The sequence below is a fragment of the Lycium barbarum genome, chromosome 7, assembly GCF_019175385.1.
Source record: "Lycium barbarum isolate Lr01 chromosome 7, ASM1917538v2, whole genome shotgun sequence".
Classification (NCBI taxonomy): Eukaryota; Viridiplantae; Streptophyta; class Magnoliopsida; order Solanales; family Solanaceae; genus Lycium; species Lycium barbarum.
Window position 1 is genome coordinate 115,708,540 of NC_083343.1, and position 22,796 is coordinate 115,731,335.

General features: G+C 36.3%; 2 protein-coding genes across 2 annotated transcripts; both read right to left on the reverse strand.

Annotated features, from left to right (window-relative positions):
- Positions 1-13,942: 13,942 nt before the first annotated feature.
- LOC132601798 (uncharacterized) lies at positions 13,943-16,120 on the reverse strand. Its single transcript, XM_060314861.1, has one exon. The coding sequence runs from the start codon at positions 16,118-16,120 to the stop codon at positions 13,943-13,945; it is 2,178 nt and encodes a 725-aa protein (XP_060170844.1).
- A 2,357-nt stretch (positions 16,121-18,477) lies between these two features.
- LOC132603915 (laccase-14-like) lies at positions 18,478-22,582 on the reverse strand. Its single transcript, XM_060317216.1, has 6 exons — positions 22,393-22,582; positions 21,624-21,775; positions 21,277-21,521; positions 21,040-21,168; positions 19,515-20,462; positions 18,478-18,829 (listed from the first exon to the last, which is right to left on the reverse strand). The coding sequence occupies exons 1-6, from the start codon at positions 22,480-22,482 to the stop codon at positions 18,699-18,701; spliced, it is 1,695 nt and encodes a 564-aa protein (XP_060173199.1). The 5' UTR covers positions 22,483-22,582; the 3' UTR covers positions 18,478-18,698.
- Positions 22,583-22,796: the final 214 nt, after the last annotated feature.

The window sequence follows — 22,796 nt, forward strand, 5'->3', positions numbered from 1 at the left end:
AAGCAGGCATAGAAATTCAAATACTAAGCAAAACAGAAGAGTCTTTCTCCTTCGACTACAATCACAGTTTCAGCAACCAAATCAAAGTAAGGCATATGATCTTTATTAAGACAAATCAAGCTAAACATGGTGCAGTCCTTCAACAAATGAAACAAGGGACCTATACTAACATAGCAACTAATGGCAGCCAACCATACAAACAACCAATGATGAATAGGAACCAAGACATTCAAGCACGCTTAGCTAAATAAGATCAATATATTTAAGATTTTAAATAGCAAGGCTTAGACCACGTTGAACTAACTTAATATATCAGGCAAACTTGATCATCCTATATAAGAAAATTGTTGACCGGATTAGCATGTTTAATATTTCACATAACCTATTCCTTTTAACATAAGTCAAGCTGAACATGAATATAATTCATACACAGAATCCGACTATCCTAACACATATACAAATACTTAAACTGAATACACGAATCACATAAAGGAAGTAAATGAACGAACACAGAACAAACACTTAAATAAAATAAAAGGACACGAAAGGGAAATGAGAATCACCTGCTTCGGGTGCAGCGAAATGGGTGCGGGGGTCTCGATATCCGCTCGAACACTACGATTCCCCAAACCCGTACGCACTCAGATTTAAGGCAATCCCAGAAGCAAAGGAAAACAGAAAAAATGATTCAATCTTTTAACTCGATACCCAGAAATACAAGACTGATAAAATTAAAATTGCTTAGGGGATTTTCGGCGACTGAGGAAAAGAACTCTCTCTTTTTTTAAAAGGGGATTTTTTGCGGCTAAAAAAATGAACTCTGTTTTTATGGAATTTTCAGGCGGCTCCTCCCAAAAAGACCTCCCCTCAACAACTCAAGAAAGGGATTATATATAGGAAACCTCTAGGGTTTTTGTGAGGTTCAAAACTGGGCGGGATTCAAGGTTCCAATTTTCAAATCGAAAAACGTTGGGAGTCCTTCTATCATCGATCAGAACCCAGCGGAAGAAAACAAAACCTATTAAAATTTTTTGTCCTCCAAAATCAAAAGAGCTGACCAGAAAAGATTTCAAGTTTCACAAATGGACGAAATCCATTAAAACGTTTCAGATACCAACAGAAGAGGAAGAAAAAGCAAACAAAATCTAACCTCATTCAAAGGTTGAATCCAGATGGGGTGAGTACAAAGCATTAATTTTCTTTCCCGTAATGGCCATACACGGCCTGATAGAGGTGAAAGGCCACTGCGACTTTGCCATTTCGACGATGAAGAGAGAGAGTGAGGAGAGAGAGGAGCGGGGGGATGTCAAGTTTTGCACGGGAAAGGGGGTGGACAACTCTGTCCACGGCTAAAGGGGCACGAGGGTTTTGCCATAAAAGGGAGAGAAGAGAGAAGGGAAGGGAGCAGAGGAAAAGAAGAGGAGGAGGCGGGTGATGGAAAAGATGAAAAAGAAAGAACCCTAGTGGTTCTTTTGTTAAAATGGAATTGGGCCGATCGGTCGGGTTGATGTAGTGGGCTGGTGGATAAATGTGGGTTGGTCGGGTAATGTGAAAATATTGGGCTTTGTTATTGCACATATGGGTAATTAAATAGGTTGATTGGTGTTATACCCCATCTTAACCGTGTTGAAGCGGAGTACAACATATTGGTGATTCCTATTTGTTTTATTTTAAGGAGTCGCCACCTAATTGATTTTAAGGTGAATTAGGGCACCTAATTATTAACTAAGGTAAAGCTAACTAAACCTCAGTTAATAGTCTGCTTGATCAGTGTGATTCTAGATAAGGGTTTTATATTATCCTAAAGGGAAGGGGTTAGGCAACCTTTAGAATCCGTTAACTACGGTTATCCGGCCAATCTTAGGTTAATTAATTGAGGTTTAAAATTTAAGAAAATAGCTTTTGAGAAAAAAAAAAACTTATAGTTAACAAAGTTTAAAATATTATTATATGAATGATGCACTCTATATGGTGAAAATAAGTACTTAATGAGTGGTAATCCTAAATGATAGAATCTACCCCTTTCTAATCCTACATGAATCATAGGTTCTCCACCTAATTTTAAGCCACACACAATCCAAAACGCAGAAAAATTAGCAATCATAAAAATGGATGAAAGAAAATGAATGATAAGGAAGAAAAAAAAGAATAAAATGTTACAGGCGGCCTCTAACGAGTTTCGCCAGCCCGATGTGATCTAAGAATTGCGGAACGACATGACTCTATGGATGGGTGTGTCGAGTCTCATCTTGAGACTTTGTTTTGATAAAGTCCCGAATTAAGACTCTGTTTGCTCCGATGTGTACATGTAAAAGAAAGGGGAAAAGAGATAAAGATTAGCATCCAACTGTGACAAAAGCTATTATTGTTCTAAGAAAAAGTAACAGATTAATTAGTTCCTTCTTTACTTTAACCCAAGTATAGAAAGCAACAAAAAGAAGCTAAAAACACGAGCGACATTATTTCCGTTAAAACGGAAAGGAAGCGAGTGAATAAAAAGGGGTCAACATGGGAAAAGGAATGCTGAAAATACATACTTGGCACGCACAGAACTAAAAGAGAAATTACACATCAGACTATTAAATTACACTAAATTCCATCAAAGAAATAACCACAGTAAAGGCCTGAAGCATACTAACCATATTCAGACCAACTACTAACAGTGACCATTTACTAACTAGATACAAATGAAGCAAATAACATCCAAAGCAAACAAGCAGAGATTAGATAGAACTAGATAGAAAAGGGGAAGAAGGTGTTCACTAAAACTAAACTAAATTATCATATCTAAACATGATTAAACACATAAACAAGCTAACACTGAAACATATCTAACTAAACATGAATCGAACTTAGCATATAAACATGAGAACACATCTTCATTGCTAAAACTGAAATCAGCTAAATAAAGAAGAGTTGCTCACATACTTCAATAGACCAAACCAAATCATTCTACTTAAACATGCTTAAAACACCCAAACAGACTATCACAGAAACAGACTCGTCTATCGAACTAATATAACTTAACTAAACTAACATACTCGAATCACGGAATAGTAAACCAAAAAATACCACAGGGCAACCAAAGAATGAAAAACAATTAAATAAAGGGAATGGAGAATTACTTGCTTCGGGTGCAGCGAAGTGGGGCTTTGAGTCTCCAATCTACACTCGAATTTCAAAGTAACAGCTGAAATAGAGAAAATGAATGGATCGATATTTCGAATCAAAAACCAGAAATATAAAAATTGCAAAACAGCAATCTTTTAAAGCAAATCCAGGCGACTAAAACAAAACTTTAATTTAGGGAATTTCGTGACTCCCAAAAAAAAAAACCTCAAGGTTCTTCCCGGGTGTTTCCGATCCAAATTTCCTCCCTTAAAATGGATTTGAAGCAAATACTTATAGGGGGTAGAAACGGCTAGGGTTTCGTTTGTGACGAAGAGAGAGAGGAGCGGGGGGACAAGAGGGAATGGGGGTGGCAGTGAGCGTGGGGAACAGAGGAAAGTGGAGGCGAGCAGGTGCGTGGGAGACAAGGGAAGATGGAAGTGGCAGAGCCAACGTGGGGAAAAGAGATGAGGGAGGAGAGAGGAAGGGAAAGAGAGAGAGAGAACAGGGGCGGGTGGCGTGGCTGATGAAGGAGATGAAAGGGAAACCCTTTTAGGTTTCCCTTATTTTGAAATGGATGGGCCGGGTCAAAAGGCTTAATGGACTGGGCTATTCAAATAAACGATGGGCTGATCTGAAAATATTAGGCTGTTGATTGTAAATGGACTGAATTAATTTGGGCTGGTTTGAAAACAACTGTCTGGGCTTGGACTTGGACTAATAATTTGGCTGATGAAAGAACCAATTTGAGTTTCTAATTGCAAATAAAAAGACCTATTTTAATTAATCGTATACTAAGTGTGCTAAAATATTACCTAATATAAAATACGTAATTATTAATACTTAGATAAGAAATAAAATTATATAACGTTGTAAATAGCAGTGCAATAAGATTTTGAAAATCAACAGTAAATAAATGCTATTATTAAATTACACGAAGATAAATGCGATGCATGTGCATAATCTAGTAAAAATGCTGAAATGATAAAAAATGCGAATAATAATGATAATAATAATAATAATAATAATGATAATAATAATAATAATAATAATAACAATAATAATAATAATGATAATAATAATAATAATAATAATAATAATAATAATAGTGATAGTAGTAACGGCAATAAAATAAAGGATAATAATGGTGGTGACTATGACAAGATAATGAAAGAATAATGAAATGCCGGTATTAATAAAAGCTAATAATTATAGTGAAATATAAATAATTATTTCTTAAATTGCCAAAAATAACTAAGAAATGTAAATAAATATTATGGGAAGGCGAGACAAAATCGGGTGTCAACAATTGGTAATGGGCTGATTGGTCCGAAAATATTTAAGGGCTGAGTTTATGAACTGATCCGAAAATAATATGGACTGATTGGGCTCGGATTTGGGCTAATATTGGCTGAACAATTCGGGCCACTACATTTAAATAAAAGATCTATTTAAATAACTATATACTAACATGTGCTAAAATATTACCTAATATAAAAGTACGTATTTATCAGTGCTCAGATAATAAAATTATATGACGTCGTAATAGCCATGCAATAATATTTTGAAAATGAACAGTAAATAAACGCTATTATTTAATTGTGCGAAAATAAATGCGATGCGTGTGCATAAGATGGTAAAAATGCTGAAATGATAAAAATGCGGATTATCATAATACCGGTAATAATAAAATAACAATGATAATAATAATAATATTAATAATAATAATAATGGTAGCAGTAACAAAAACAATAACAGCTAGCGAACGAAAACGCCGGTATTAATAAGAGGCTGATAATTATAGTAAAATATAAATAATTATTTTAAAGTTGTCAAAATGTCAGAAGCGTAAATAAATATTTTGGGGGAAGACGGGACAAAATTGGGTGTCAACAGGCGACACAAGAGTTACTTTGCATAACCCAGTTGTTACATCTCCAGTCATGGAAGTGAAAGAGCGTCAATATGAAGATCACCAGTTGAGCCACTATAGAGATATATTTCCTGAGAAAGAAAAGTCACCATTTGAAGCCTTTGCAGATGGAATTCTCAGGTATCGAGGTAGGCTATGTGTTCCAGATATTGCAGGACTACGTCGTCAAATTCTAGAAGAAGCTCATTATTCTCGGTATTTCATTCACCTAGGAGCGACAAAGATGTATCACGATCTTAAGCTAATATATTGGTAGGATGGAATGAAGAAGGACATAGTAGAATTTGTAGCTCAATGTCCAAATTGCCAACAAGTGAAAATTGAGCATCAGAAGCCATGAGGATTGTTACAAGCCATGGAAATTCCATCCTGGAAATGGGAAGTGATCAACATGGATTTCATTGTGAGTTTGTCTCGTTCCCGGTGCAACTATGACTCCATATGGATGATTGTGGACAGACTCACGAAATCAGCTCATATTCTTCCGGTCAAAACTACATATTCAGCAGAAGATTATGCAAGGTTGTATCTCAAGGAAGTAGTGCGCCTTCATGGTGTTCCAGTATCCATTATCACAGACAGAGGAGCCCAATTTACTGCTCAATTCTGGAAGTCCTTTCAAGAAGGTTTAGGAACTCAGGTGAGACTCAGCATAGCATTTTATCCACAGACGGATGGACAAGCTGAACGCACCATTCAGACCTTAGAAGATATGTTACGGGCATGTGTGCTAGATTTCAGAGGTAGTTGGGATGATCACTTACCTCTTATTGAGTTTGCATACAACAACAGCTATCATTCCAGTATTCAGATGGCCCCATATGAAGCTTTGTACGGAAGGAAGTGTAGATCTCCAATTGGGTGGTTTGAAGTAGGAGAGGTACAACTAATAGGTCCGGAGTTGATCCAACAAGCGGTGGAAAAGATCAAGGTTATCCGAGATCGATTGTTGACAGCCTAAAGTCGCCAGAAATCTTATGCGAACAACCATCGGCGAGACTTAGAATTCCAAGTTGATGATTGGGTATTTCTGAAGGTATCACTGATAAAAGGCGTGATGAGATTTAACAAGAAGGGAAAATTGAGTCCTCGATATATTGGACCTTATAAGATAGTCCACAAGAGAGGCCAAGTAGCTTATGAACTAGATTTACCTCCAGAGCCTTAATCTGTCCATCTAGTTTTCCATGTATCGATGCTCCGAAAGTGTGTCAGAGATCCTACTAGAATCGTGCCTATAGATGATGTTCAAGTTACGGAGAAGTTGACTTATGAAGAGGTATCCATTTCCATACTAGATAGGCAAGTACGAAAACTTAGAAATAAAGAGGTAGCCTCAGTTAAGGTCTTGTGGAGAAACAATAATCGAGAAGAAATCACTTGGGAAGTGGAAGAAGACATGAAGTCCAAGTATACGCAGTTGTTTTCACCCCCACAAGAGGTTCAAGATGAAACGCAATTGTCATAAAGTAAGTGATGCTTTCTTTTAATGCTTTTAGTCGTTTGTGGCCATATTTTCTTGTCATTGTGTTATAGCCCTGTGAGGTGATGTTATTGTGGGTTGTTGTGACAGGGTGGTAGTGCCATATTACAGGGGAAACTCTGACGAAATTTCTGTAGGATTCCCGAGAACTTAACATTCGAGGACGAATGTTCATAAGGGGGGAGAGTGTTACAGTTCGAAAAAATTTCATGTCGTTGTGCGGTGAATAGGCCAACATAAGTTAAGGTGTATATGATGTCCCTACTAGTAAGAAGGGATACTTGATGATTCTAATTAAGATTCCAAAGACATTTGAGGAAAAAAAAAGAGAAAAAAGTTGGTTGAGGAAAGTTAAGGTAGAGAATATCGAACACAGCGTACCGCAGGTATCCCTGATGATTTACGGGGTTAGAAGTTGAACAAATCAAATCGACGTGATCTGAATGGATTCAGGAAAATCTGCAAACACCAGTCAGTGCTGACGGGCCGTCGACATGTCGACGAACCGTCACTGTGCACCGTCAATATGTTTCTGTAGACTGAGATCTGCAGGCGCAAGTCGACAGACTAGGTTGACGGACCGTCGACCCGACCGTCAACATGTTTCTGTAATCAGATATTCTCAGGTGTAAGTCGACGAAGCAAGTCGAAGGACCGTCGACGGGTCGTCGACCCGCTCATCGAACCGCTTTTCTGGAACTTTCCAGTTTCAGCTATAAATAGACGAGCCATGCTCCAAATTTTCAGATTTCTCTCTCCAAGTCTTGAAGGTTCCAGAAAAATGCTCTCATCATATCATCATATATCCAAGGGAAATTAAGGAGTAAACATCAAGAATTAGTAGAATCAAGTGCAAGAATACTCTCTAAGGTTTGTGAAAACCAAGAATCTCTTTGGTGTTGAAGTGGGGTTTTCTCCAAGTGAAGTATTTACATCCAAAGCCCATTCTTATACCATCGAAGGTAAGTTTCATTTTCAATTCATGTTATTAAGAATATTGAGAGGTTAAAAGACTTGGATTATGGAAGGGAGGAAATATGGAGTACAAATATAGAAATAGTGATACTCTTGAGTAATGACTTGACTTGAATAATAGTTCTTAACGTGTTATGAGTACAATATTGTGTTGAATAATACAAATGATGTTAAAGGAGTATTATATGAGAATGAATATGAAGTTGTATTATAGGTATGGTTATGGATGATTTTGAAGGAGGATTTAAGAAGTAAACAATGTTTAACTTGAAGAATTTATTGATTGTGTTATCATGGGTGTTCTTATTGATGTTTGAGGGTTATCTTATTTTACGGAAGAAGTTATCGAAACAAAGGAAATGTCGCCAAATTTCCATTAACTCTTAGTTGCTTTAGCTTAAGCTTAAGTATGTTTCCGGTTGTCTAATCTTAGTACAAATTCCCTTGAAGGTAGAATCGCGAGCTCGAAAGGCAAGCAAGTAGACAATGAGTTAAAAAGATATAAAGGTATGTAAGGCTAGCCCTTCCTTCATAGGCATGATTCTTATATATTGTGATTTCTTTCCGGTAATTCCCATGACCTTCTTACATCCCAAAAGATGAAAGTTAAAGATTCTTAGGAGCTCCTTATGAGATAAAGAAAAGATATGTCCATGGTAATGATGATGTTGAATATCTGTCTAGAGATCCTAAAGATTATGATATGATATTATTATGAAGCTAGTGGTCCTTACATGATTTCTTGATGTAATTCACTGTTGCTAGTCTCACCTTATAATGCTAGTTCCTTCAAGGTGAGACATGATGATCATGATTACTCCATAATGGAATTGGGGGTTCTCGACCTTACGTCACCCTGATAGAGTTGTAGCTTTCACTTGAGTTCTTATGCATATTTTATGATAAGTATATAATGATGAGATTACACCGTGCCTATATGGTCGGGCAGACACCGCTAAGGCGGGCGACATATACACCTTGTCTAGATGGCATGGCCAGACACCAGTAGTGGGCGGCATGAGATGTTTACCCTGGACGCAGGAGGCCCGGACGCGGGCTAATGATGATCACACCGTACCTACATGGTCGGGCAGTTTATATATATATATATATATATATATATATATATATATATATATATATAATGATGCTTATATAAGAGCTAGCATGCATGATTCCGCTCTAAGAAGCAAGCAGTTACAGTTATCTTTTCTTCTTATGTTTTCTATATTCCCTTGTTATGTTACCATGTATGCCTTACTTACTCAGTACATTGTTCATACTAACGTCCTTTTCTTTTTATGGACGCTGTGTTCATGCCTACAGGTAGACATGGAGACGGTGCAGACGCTTAAGAGCTTACGCGGCAGTTGCACAGGAGCACCCCACTACTTCGGAGGTGCAGCCTATTAGTTATTCTTTTGTGTACATATATGGGGCATGGCGGGGTCCTGTCCCATCTTTATGATTTCAGCATTTCAGTTAGAGGCTCGTAGATACTTATGTGTGGATTGTAGATGTTATATGACTTCTCCATTGTATATTATGTTCATACATATGTTTTAGGATATTGTTTCATGATAGGTTGGTATTGAGAATGATGTATGCCCGGGTGGAGCATGATAGTCACCATGATAAGCGGTGCTCGGTAGCTAGCTCCGGGTAATCGTCATGGCCCTAGTTGCGTTATGACATTTACGGGAGTGGAAAGTGACTCATTCGACCTTATAAGCAGATTTTATTTTCTTTAATGTGCATTCTTATTCTACTTTTTATTTATAATTTGGTGATGGTGCTTATCAACAACCACTCTTTAAATTTAAGCATTACATACGTAATCTTTACCTTATCAAAAAATTTGAGCATTACATACATGACTAAGGGTTAGAGAGCAAGGAACATTTTTTGGACATATCAAATAGTAAAAGGCATGTTTTATAACGTCGCAGTAAGGCTTTACAACTCATTCATCTAATATCCATATTAAATTCCAGTTGCAACATAGTGATAAAAGATACAAAAATGGTTTCACTTTTGAGTAGATAAGGATCTTCTTTGCTGCAGAATGAAAAGTATACAGGTGAATGTTCCTGATCTGAAATTGGAATCAATTTGTGATTCTTGGCATTCAAGAACATTTAGATGGTTTTGCGCTTTGCTCCTTAAAGTGACCAATAGTGATTACACGTTGAACTGTTTTTAATACATCATAGGTGGTTTTATTTTATCTAGCAAAAAATCGATTTTTATGATTCATCTTATAATCTGGTAAGTGAGCCAGTGATTTATCCAGCAACAGCTTAATTATTATGTTGAGAAAAAAAGGCAAACAAACATGTCTAGCCAAGGTTCGGGTTTGATGACTACATAAAGATATTTGCTGGACTGAAGTTTCAGGCCGAAGAGCCAAGGGTGGGAAGCAAAGAAGGCCATAAAAGCTTATATGAGAAGCGATACAATTGCACGTGCTTAGTTTCCAATTCAAGAAGGAAAGCATGTTTAGATTTTCAAGAAGGAAAATGCAGTTTGAAAAGAAAACGTTTGTTCATTAAATTTACATATTATCTTTTTGTGTTGTGCGATAAATTTAAATAATTCACAAAGACTGTATCGCCATCGCCTGCTGATTTGAAGAGTAAAGTTGTGAGTGATTTGTGACCATGCGAAAGCCTTCCCTCATGTTGGGCCCGTGCTGTAGCACGGGCATCCTTGTCTAGTATTTATTATAATTTGAAACGTTGATTATATATTACATGGGAAAATTTCATAAATGACTACCTTTTAAGGGTTATTTTTGTTGCGTAGCTACATTTTACAGATTTACATCTTATAGCAAACATATAGCTTGTTCCAACGCTTGTTTCTTATTGTATTCTCTATGGTGCGTCGCTGTATTCATGAATACAGTTAGTAAAATTTGCTGAAATTTGTATTCAATTCAAATGTATTCAACTCAACTGTATTCATTGTAGCTACTTTTACGCTGTATTCACTTTATTATATTTAAAATCAGTTGTATACAAAAAAATATCCTTCCCCAAAACACTGAATTTTGCACTAAAAAAATTAACGAATACACGCAAAAACTGAATACAAGAAATAAAATTCACTCTATTCATTTGTATGCAGTTCAAATTCACTGTCTTCATTTGTATACAAAAAGATCTTCTTAGAAATACAGGCGAAAAACACTATATACATACAACAAATAAGTGTATTTTGTATTTTTCGATCAATTTCCGATCAGATCTGACCGTTTCAGGTCAGATTCTGGCCAGATCTGACTGTTTGCATCTAGATCTGACTGCCGTCAATGTCATCGTCATCAACAACCGTCATCGTCATCAACATCACAGTTCTTTTCTTCAACGTCACAGTTCTCTTTTCTTCTCAATGTCACAGTTCTTTTCTTTTCTTCTCCGGAGAAGAAACTAACTCTTTGTAGAAGAAAAGAACCTAATAAAAATCTCTTCCTTCTTCCATTTTTCTTTCTGGAACAACAAAGTATAATTCAAAAACCAAAAAATACTTTAAAAAATACACCGGAGAAGACGGCTGCTCCAGTTCACAGGAGCTAGAGCCCTTCGCCGGAGCGGTGGGGGAAGAGGGGAGAGAGATGGGAGGGTTGGGTTGGCAGTGAATAATGTGATGATGGGTATTCGACTTTAAATATATATGTAGTTATTAATTGTATTTAACATATTACTTTTAGCTATAAGATGTAATTAATCTAAACTATAGCTACTAAATCTAAATATGTACTAGAGTTAGTTATGCCACGTAGTTATCTCATATTACATTTTGGAATATGTTAATTGAGCTTAACACAATTCTGTAGACCTAAGAGATCAATGGAGAAGAATGATCTCTGAACAGTGCAACAGAAAGAGAGATACCAATAGAGAAGACAAAGAGAGATAGAGTTTATTATAACTAATCAAGGTAATCCTTACAATGACTTATATCTTTGTATATGTACCGAATTACTTAACCGACTACTACTGTTAACAACCTCTAACAAGTCGGTTACTTCTACTAACTACCTCCAGCTGTCACTTAGCTGTGAATTGACTATTATACCCTCCTATACCACTGTCAGTTGACTACTATGCCCTCTTATACAAATATGGCATGTAACAACATCCTCCCCTCTCAAAAGCCCTTGTCTTCAAGGACAAAATGTGGAAACTGTTGTTTAAAAGAATGCAGATCCAACCAGGTGCTATCTTCAGAGGAGCAATTAAACCACTTCACCAAGACTTGAGTAATTGATTTGCCTCGTTTGAGCAGTTGCCTGCTGTCAGGATGGCTTCCGGATCCATAACAATATGACCATGAGTGGAGATGGCCACATGTAAATCAGGAACAGTATGAGCAGCCCCCACCTGCAACTTCAACTGAGAAACATGAAAAGTGTGGTGTATCTTTGCATTAGAGGGCAGATCCAACTGATAAGCAACGGACCCCACTTTCTTGATCACTTTGAATGGACCAAAGTACTTAGGGATGAGCTTATGGTAAGAGTGACCCTTCAGAGACATTTGTCTGTAGGGTTGCGGTTTCACATACACCATATCTCCAACAGCAAAACACCTAGCACTTCTCTTCTTATCTGCTTGAGCCTTCATTCTAGATTGCGCTAACAACAAATGATGTTTAAGAAGCCTGATAGTACTCTCCCTTGCTTGTAGACTTCGATCCACTTGATCCACCATAGAGATGTGGGGAATATAGGGAAGATGTAGGGGAGGTTTCTGACCATATAGCACTTCGAAAGGTGTCATCTTTATAGCAGAGTGATAGGTGGAATTGTACCACCATTCAGCAAGTGCCAACCAATGCACCCATTCTTTGGGTCTATCATTGCACATGCACCTTAAGTAGCCTTCTAAGCACTTATTAACAACCTCAGTCTGGCCATCGGACTGAGGGTGGTAAGCTGTGAAGTGATGCAACTGAACTCCATGGACTGCAAAAAGAGCTTGCCAGAACTTACTCAGAAATATAGTGTCTCGATCACTGACAATGGTCTGAGGAAGGCCATGCAGTTTATAAATGTTGTCTAAGAAAGCCTGAGCAACTGTGGATGCTGAATAGGGGTGAGTCAAGCTAATAAAGTGAGCATACTTGCTCAATCGATCAACTACAACCAAAATAACAGATTTGTTGTTTACTTTAGGGAGTCGTTCAATAAAATCTAGGCTGATATCCTGCCATACCCTCTCAGGGATGGGTAGGGGTTGCAACAAGCCTGGAGACTTCACATTTTCTCCTTTGCATTGCTGGCAAACAGGGCACTTCTTGACATGAGCATAAACATCTTGTTTCATGCCCTTCCAATAATAGATTTGGCTTACTCTGTGTAGAGTAGAAGCCATGCCAGAGTGTCCACCAATAGCACCATCATGCAAGAAATGTAGTATATCATCCTTGAGTTGGGGATCTTGAGCAATGACAATTCTTCCCTTTCTATACAGAACCCCATCTTGTAACAAGTAAATGGGGTTGGAGAGGGTATTACTGGATAATTGTAAGAGCAGTTGCTGCAGTCTCAAGTCCTTATCATATGCTATTCTGATTCTAGCTAAGAAATCAGATGCAATAGTGGATAATGTGTGCAGTTGGATACCTTCACAAGGAAATCTGGACAAAGCATCTGCTACTAAGTTGTCCTTCCCCTTCTTGTAGAAGATCGTGTAGTCATACCCCATCAACTTGGCAAGCCATTTCTGTTGGCTGGGTGTGGAAATTCTCTGCTCCAATAAGTACTTAAGACTTTGGTGATCTGTCTTAATAAAGAAATGCCTCCCAATTAAGTAAGGCTTCCACTTGTCTATTGCAGCAACAATTGCCTTCATTTCCTTCTCATACACAGATAGTTGTTGATGTTTCACACTCAGGCCTTTACTCATGTATGCTAGAGGATGATCATTTTGCATTAAGACAGCCCCAATGCCATACCCGCATGCATCGGTTTCAATAACAAAATCTAGGGAAAAATCAGGAAGCACCAGTACAGGGGATGTACTCATTGCTATATTCAATATCTCTACTGCCTCAGTAGCTGCACCAGACCATTCAAACTTGTCCCTTTTCAAGAGATCAGTAAGGGGTTTAGCAATCACATCATACCCCCTCACAAACCTTCTGTAATAGCCAGTAAGACCTAAGAACCCTCTGAGTTCTTTAATAGTCGTAGGGGTAGGCCATTCCTTCATTACTTTGACCTTATGAGGGTCAGCTGCTACACCCTCCTGAGTGATAATGTGACCAAGATAATCTACTTCCATCTTGCCAAAAGAACATTTGCTAAGTTTGACAAATAGAGTGTGATGTTCCAGCACTTTGAAAGCCTACTCTAAGTGCAATAAATGGGAAGACCAAGAGGGACTGTAGACTAATATATCATCAAAAAATACAAGAATGAACTTCCTTAGGTAAGGTTAAAAAATAGTGTTCATCAAACTCTGAAAAGTGGATGGTGCATTTGTTAAACCAAATGGCATAACAACAAATTCATAATGTCCATTGTGTGATCTAAATGCTGTCTTTTCAATGTTCGATTCTGCCATCCTAATTTGGTGGTATCCAGCTCTAAGGTCCAATTTAGAGAAGAATTTGGACCCTCCCAATTCATCTAGAAGTTCCTCTATGACAGGGATAGGGAATTTGTCTTTAACAGTGTTATTGTTTAGTTGTCTATAGTCAATACATAATCTCCAAGACCCATCTTTCTTTTTAACCATGACTATAGGGGAAGAATAGGTACTTACACTTGGTCTGATGACACCAGACTCCAACATTTCTGCAATCATCTTTTCAATTTCATCTTTTTGGCTGGCTGCATATCTGTAGGGTCTCACATTCACAGGTGGGACTCCATCTTTTAGTATGATCTTGTGATCATGAGCTCTTCTAGGAGGCAACTCTTTGGGCACCTCAAACAATGAAGAGAATTGATCTAAGAGTTTCTGCAAATCCGGGGCTATCTCCACCTGTTGACTATTGAGAGTTGTTAAGCACTGCTCTTGGGACTGCACAAATGCTATTGTCATCATGTTCAGCTGAGCTGGCTTACTCAACAACTTGTGCATTTGGATATTGTCAACCAGTTTAGGGGGGTTAGGTTTGCTTCCCCTAAGTGAAACCTTCCTTCCATGAATCATGAATTCCATCTTCAGGTCTCTAAAATTCCATTTAATGTCCCCCAAGGTAATAAGCCATTGAATACCAAGAACAACATCGGCCCCTCCTAGTGGAATCACCAACATATCAGCCATGAAATCTACACCTTGCATCTTCCATTCGACCTTCCTACTCATGAATTTGCTATACACTTTGTTCCCATTAGCTATAGCTACCGAGAAAGCAGGAATAGTCTCAATCTTCATACCCAATCTCCTAGCAATAGTGATATCCATGAAGTTGTGTGTGGCACCCGAATCCACCAGTACATGAACCATCTTACTCTTCACCGACCCTTTCACTCTCATAGTTGTGAAATCTACTGTTCCTTCTAGTGCATGAGCAGACATTTGGGGGCACAATTCAGACTCTTGTGCACTCTCTTCCATTAGGGCTAACTCATCTAGGTCATAGATTGGTTCAGGTGGTTCTTCTATGTCTTCCTCGACCTCAAGAATCAACAGTTGTTTCCTCTTCTTACATACATGGTTTGGAGTAAATTTCTCATCACACCAAAAGCATAACCCCTTAGCCCTCTTCTCATCCATCTCACTACTTGAGAGTCTCTTGGGGGGTGCATTTCTACCATTAAAAGTACTGTAATTCGAAACTCTATTATTGCTAAAGCCTTTACTACTCTCACCGTGATACTGATTCTTGTAATTAGAGTTCCACGAAGTACCTGGGGTGGGTAACAATGCCTTAGAAGTTCTGATAAATGACTGGTTCTGCAACTTTAGTGATTGTTCAGTCAATTTGGCTAGGTTATATGCTTTCATCAAGGTTCTTGGTGATAACATCCTAATATTAACTTCAATCTCTGGTTTCAGTCCATTCAAGAAACAACTGATTGAATACTCCTCTGTCAATTCCACATGGTTCAACAGTTCATCAAATTTGTCCAAAAATTCTTGGACACTCCCATTTTGCCTCAATCCGATCAACTCTGCCATAGGATCATCGCTCATAGTATGGCTAAACCTGAGATTCAAAGCACGCACATAATCTCCCCAATTTGGAAGGTCTCGACCCAATCGAGATTTCACCAACGCTTGATGCCATTGAAGAGCCCTTCCCTCCATATTAATTGCGGCTAACTTCACCTTCAATTCTTCCGGTGTTTCATCAACCTCGAAGAATTGCTCGCATCGACAGATCCAACCTCTCATATCGTCACCATTGAATCTGGGAAATTCTACCCGTGAATAACGAGTGTTTACGAAATTGGGGTTTCCACCGCGATTTCCTCTTCCATTCTGATTTCCTCCACCATTGACGTGCATATCACCATTTTCATGGATCTCCTCTCCTGCTGGAGCTCGATTTTGACCCATCTGTACAATCAATTGACGGATTTCCTCCATCGTTGTACCCATAGTTTGCATTTGTCCTCGCAATTCATCGACATCCCATCTCAATTCTTGAGTTACCGTCATGATTCCGCAGTCGTACCGCTCTGATACCAAATGGAATGTGTTAATTGAGCTTAACACAATTCTGTAGACCTAAGAGATCAATGGAGAAGAATGATCTCTGAACAGTGCAACAGAAAGAGAGATACCAATAGAGAAGACAAAGAGAGATAGAGTTTATTATCACTAATCAAGGTAATCCTTACAATGACTTGTATCTTTGTATATGTACCGAATTACTTAACCGACTACTACTGTTAACAACCTCTAACAAGTCGGTTACTTCTACTAACTACCTCCAGCTGTCACTTAGCTGTGAATTGACTATTATACCCTCCTATACCACTGTCAGTTGACTACTATGCCCTCTTATACAAATATGGCATGTAACACATTTACAAACGACCACTAAGGACACTCCGTATAAAAACTTGGGAAAAAAACATAACTGTACAAAGTTCAGAATTTTTTTACAAAATCATAGCAGGATTAACTATTTTACATTCCATGACAAGTACGGGTTTGTATACTGTAATAGATGATAAAACATAATCCGGACGACATTCCAGCTAAAAGCCCCTAAAATTTCATTATAGTTTGTTCCTAAGAGAATAAAACGTTGATTGAATATTCATATATCATTTTTGTACATTAAAAAGATAAATGTTAGTCAAGTTAAACTACTCAATAAAGACAAACTACTTTAAACTGAAATTGTTGTTATTAATATATGTCATACAACACTTATTACTCACATGACATAACAACACATTTTGTCTGCTCTCATTTCAAAAATTAAAAATAATAAATCTGATATAGATATTATAAAATTTTCAGATGGAAGCTGGAATATAACTTGTATGATAATATGCCGAAGGAAGCCAGAAATTTAACCTCATAATTGCAAATCTATACACTGAATAAATTATGTATAAATTATAATAAATCATGTGCAAATTACAATAGAAAATTATACACAATATAAGTCATGTATAAATTACACCAAATAATATACCAAGTATGTGTGTATGTGTATATAGAAAAATATATTTATACAGGGTATAATTAAGTATATAAGTGGAATATATTTATACAAGGTATAATTAAATATTTAAGTGGAAAGAATGTATACAAGGTATAAATAAATATATAAGTTGAATAAGTATATATACAATATTATAATTGTGGTTAATTGAATATATATGTGGAATGCATGGTATATATTGTACAACATAGTGCTGATATTTAATAGAGTGTAATTAAATAAATATATATGCAGTATTATAATAATGTATAATTATAAATAAATAAATATATACATACACACTATAATAATAAAAATTTAATAGTGTACAGCGGGTTAGAATTTACTAGAAGGTGAGAAATGAGTGGAAATATAAATGCTAGTTATTAAGAACTAAGAAGATGAGAGGAGAGATATAAGTTGGTAAGGATTAATTGAAATATATCCCTTGATTTGTGGAGTTTTATTTCGTGTAGAAATGTTCTATTATACAAAGCACTGCTAATTGTATAAATAAGGCTGCTATTATTGAAAAGAAACAGAGTGTTGTGATTTCTGAAAATATTTATCAAATATTGATTCACCACGTAAATTTCTTTAAAAACGTGGCTATTCTATCACTTAGACGCCCCAATTGGGTAAATTCAGCCCATTAACGAAGTTGAACGGGTCCACTAAAGGATGGACTGCCATCGGCCCAACAGTCAGTAAATTATCCAATGAAACCTGATAGTTGTACATTTATGCAAGTGTACTCTTCGGCCACTATTTATCAAATATGATCGAAATATACACTACCTATTTTCGGGGCTGCATATGTTGTGTACAGGTATGTGTATTATATGTATGGGTATATATAGTATATTTTGTACAATGTATACATATTTTCTAGACTAGATGACTGAATGGTATTTGGGCGTAATTTCCCCTACATATTATGCTGAATCTTCTGTTGTTTCCTTCCCGAAATTCATTCCCCAATCTTAATTACTCAAAATTGGAAATTTTATTCATCAACTTTACTAGCTTTAATTTACTCCCAAGATGTGTTTTAATTCAGCGACTTGGTCTTTACAGACCTGGCAATAATAATAACTAATGGTAGCCTTTCAAAATTAATTGTCACAAAATTAGCGTGAGCCTTCTTGAAGAAAAATCATAAAAGCAACCACCAAGGGTCATTGTGGTAAGATGGATAGAATTCCTCCACCCTTAAACAAAAATCTAGTATTTGAACTATCAGTATGGAAAAAATCATGATAGGGAGCCCTTTCTCCTTAAATGTGACTTATATGGCGCGGATATATTTAGTCGAGGCTCCAATGCAATTGATGGATACCAAGTGAGAAACCAAAAAAAAAAAGCAAAAAAGACTTTCATTTATTCATGATCCGTTATACATTTAGAATACATTCTAAAATCTGTATCATAAACAATACAAAGCTAAGTCATACAAACAAATAAAATACAATCCATTTTAAAAAAATATATTCCTAGGCATTTTGCAAACTATTAATTCGATGCCTCTATGTGAGGAGCCAAATTTAATAAAATTTATTTTGTCAATATATGATTGAATCAACACTTGGGCATATCTGGAGGTGGAGGCAGAAGTTTTTCTTCAGAGCCTTTTCCATCTCTAACAATGAATGCCATATCCATTCCCCAGGTCAAGTGACGTTCGAAATGGCAGTGCAAAAACCACACACCTGATCAACAATTAAAAGATAAAAAAGAAAAGTCAAATTATATCACAAAGTGAAATTGGCAGTATATATATTTCGTTTAACTAAAATTTACTGATAATGTAAGAATATCAGGGAAATTAACTTAAACAGCAGCCCCGAAAAAAGAAATAGTCGACATATATAATGTATAATAAATGTATATTGGCTAGTGGCTGTAAATATTTTAGAGTGAAACATCAAAAGTGTAACTTCCTCTTAATTTAATGTGATGGAATAGAAAATATTTACACTATCAATATATATAATTTAAGTATTTCTCTCCATATCAGCAACTTGAATACGTATATGCCTTCATTTCAAATATACCAAAAGTAAAAACTGTTTTATACATATGTTCGAATCTTGTATCTCAATATAACTCCGTAAGTAATAATTTCGGTGCTTTATTTTATATGATGCGCTTTTTCCTTATTAGTCTATTATATTCCAAAAAGAATATTGATGTCTTTTTATATTTTTTACCATTTAACTTTAAACCAATATTGACCTGCTTTTAGAGCAACAAATATATTATGTGTTGAAAGGCTTAAAATTACAAGTTTCTTACGAATTCTAAAATTAGTCAAACACCGCAGCATAAATTAAAACTGATTGAAGCTATAAGTAATAATGACAAGAAGTAAGATAAAAATGTATTTGATCGTACCAGGATTATTTGCTGTGAATCTGACAGCTGCCCATCCATTCCTAGGAACCGCAATAGTATTTTGCAGAGGAGGATCAACAACATTATAATTCAAAGGATCCGTCCTGTTATTAAAATTTCCAAGACCCAAACCAACCACATAAAAACTCTGTCCATGCAAATGAATAGGATGATCAAGTCCACCTAATAAATTAGTCCCTTGAAAAACAAGCTCCACCTTTGATCCATATTCAAGAACATGCACTTCAGTTCTCCTATCAGCTGTTTGAAATTCCACAGGAATTGAATCTCCTGTGAAATTGAATCTCAAAGGTGGAACACTAGGAAAATCATCTCCATAAATCCCATTAATATCCCTATAATAAGCCTCAAGTATGTCAATTCGAGGCAAAACAAAACTTATATTATTCACACTAGCAGCGAATCTATCTCCGTTGGGTCCTTGGCACGACTCATTTGCACAAGGCAACGTATTGATAGAAAAAGTAAACAACAAATTGTTCGTAACGTTCAGTGGTACGTCCAATTGATGTGTCTTGGTAGCCAAAAATCGGAATTTCCCTGTGAAACTGACCGATGCATTCGTATCAGTGTTATTAGGGAGATAATTCGGGAACGATGGTGGTTGGGTCGGGGTGTAATTTCCCCGATACTGGAGTGTAGCGGTGGTGGTCGTGTTATCGAATGTAATTCCAGGGTTGCTACTGTATGCTCGTGCAGCCATGTAATAGTGGTTATGGGGTTGATTTGCTTCAAGCAATAAGTCAATTGTTTGACCCGGGGAAATTATGATATAATTTGCTTTGAATGGCTTTAAATAGGCACCATCTGATCCTACGACTGTGAGTTGATGATTTGCAATGGAGAAGAACATTTGATTGTTCATTACAGCGTTGACCATTCGTAGCAAATATGTCTTGCCATCGTCAACTGTTAGCTTGTACGTACCTGTGGAAAAGAAAATCAAATTGTAACATTTCTATCTGAGAATGCAGAATTATAGTATTGTAATCAATATGGTAAACAAGTAACAGATTCCCGCTACAGTTGGATTATGAGAAAGTTGGTGGAGTTCGACTTCTATATAGAGACAATGCACGATATTTTTACATCATCAACTATAGATGACCTAAAACAAAATGTAACTATCGATAACAATCCCGGTTTGGTAACTCTAAAAACTGCGATAAATAACTTGTTATACTCGATTAAAATGCTTTGATAGTATAGAAATTATTCATGAGATTATAGCCATATTAAAGACTATGAGAATTTTTCCCTACACATAAGTCCATATTATACAACAGCCGAACAGAGCCTACAACAAAACATAATTCTATTCTTAAATTTTTTACAGATTTATTCAGTATAATAAGTGTATAGATGTATTATATATATTTAGTATACGCCGGTGATATCTACAATCAATCATGGCTAGGCAGATGAAATCTTTTTAGGCCAGCTCCCTAAAAATTTAAAGATCCCTTAAATAAAATGAGACGAGGTTAAAGAATGAGTTTTGAACCATTTCTTGAGCAAGGATATAAATCCCCTGGTTGACCATTTATAAGGTACGCATCTGAAATATTTGGATCTCCTCCACTTGCCACAAAATCATTAAGCACTGCTTGTACATCACTCTTCCACCATTCTCCTGCATTTCACACATCATAATGCATAATTCATCACGATGAAAATAATAAGGAAAGAAGAAAACAGATAGAATTAATTGATCTCTTAGTTTAATTAGTGAATATTGTACCTAATATGATAGGTATTTCACCATCAGGTTTAGGGAAAGGATATTGAGTTTTATTTGCAGGACGTATCACAATAGCACCATGCACGGTAGCTCGCGACCAATCGCTATGAGCATGCCACCACAATGTGCCCTCCTCATCTGAAAGCTTAATCGTTTGACTGAAATTTGTTCCCGGTCGAATCGGGCACTGAGTAATAAATTCAGGACCATCTGACCACGGATATCTTGGCTGTTTCACACCGTGCCTGCATAATTTAATTTGATTATTAATAAATTAACATCAACCTATATTTGATGAGATGATCCTACAATTTAACAGATTACACATTTTAGCTAAAGATACTTGCCAATGAATGGTTATATTTTGGCTTCCTTGGTTATAGACATCGACAACAAACGTATCCCCTGTATTGGCATAAAGAACAGGCCCTGGAAATTGGCCATCGACAGTTAAGATGTTCTTTGTGCTGCAAAGCCTAGTGTATGGAGCTTCTTTCACCTGCAACATTCATGACGAGCGATATATATGAGTTATTGCAATTACAAAGTCAAGAATATAAGTGAATAAAAAATTTTGTCACTGGATTCAAAATTTATTTGATCTATACCAAGTGCAACAGAATATAATAGGTTCAATTAAATCCACAAAATCCATCCTAAATTTACGTTTGGCGAAGAATTTGTATAAAGTCTTCGGACTTTCAGTTTGCCAAACATGCAACCAAATAGTATAAATATCATTTGAGAGACCTAATAATATAAAAAGTTATCTACATCACTAACGGTTTATATTACTTTAACCCTTTCACAAATGTAGACTATGATTTTGGGAACAAAAATATAGGATAAAATTAGCCCTGTCTCATCTAATGTTATAGCATGTGAAGTACTAAATATACAATTCAACTATTAGATTTCCCCAAACTTCAATATTTTTTCAATATAACTAAGAGTCCTTTTATATGGTGGGAGAAATTTTAATTTTTCTTTGTAAGGAGTGAAGAATATATATATATATATATATATATATATATATATATATATATATATATATAGCTAATAGCATTTACAATTTGGAAATGAAAACATGCATAAAAATGTTAGGAAGAAACTTACAACAAATCGATGACGATGAACAGAAGCTTGACTAAATAAAAGGCCAGAAAAGAAGAGAACTCCTATAAATTGAAGTATGAAAACTTTCATTATAAGCCTCAGTTTTTCAAGTGAACCGTCGATTTTTTCCTGAACATAAATGTTGCTTTGCTATATATGTAATTCTTCTTATTATTCTTGAATGAAATAATGACAAGAAAAGCAATGTATTTATAAGGTGAGATCGCAAGAAATGAGAATGTCGTAGCAAACATTAACACAACTAGCATCAACTTAACGTATAAACTTGATCGACTGTCAAATCTTTTTTTTGTCTGCTTTGATTTTTCAACCTTTTGAATATTACAACATGCGCTTTTTTAAGCCCAATTCTATCTAGAAAGATGCTTCTACTCTTAGATTCT

Bases quoted from the DNA above. Each gene is read 5' to 3' on its own strand.
- LOC132603915 (XM_060317216.1), bottom strand. From the start codon at position 22,482: ATGAAAGTTTTCATACTTCAATTTATAGGAGTTCTCTTCTTTTCTGGC. The intron at 21,522-21,623 runs GCAAGTATCTTT...TAAATTATGCAG, and splicing joins CAAAATATAACCATTCATTG to GCACGGTGTGAAACAGCCAA. The intron at 21,169-21,276 runs GTACAATATTCA...TGTGAAATGCAG, and splicing joins TGAAATACCTATCATATTAG to GAGAATGGTGGAAGAGTGAT.
- LOC132601798 (XM_060314861.1), bottom strand. From the start codon at position 16,120: ATGACGGTAACTCAAGAATTGAGATGGGATGTCGATGAATTGCGAGGA.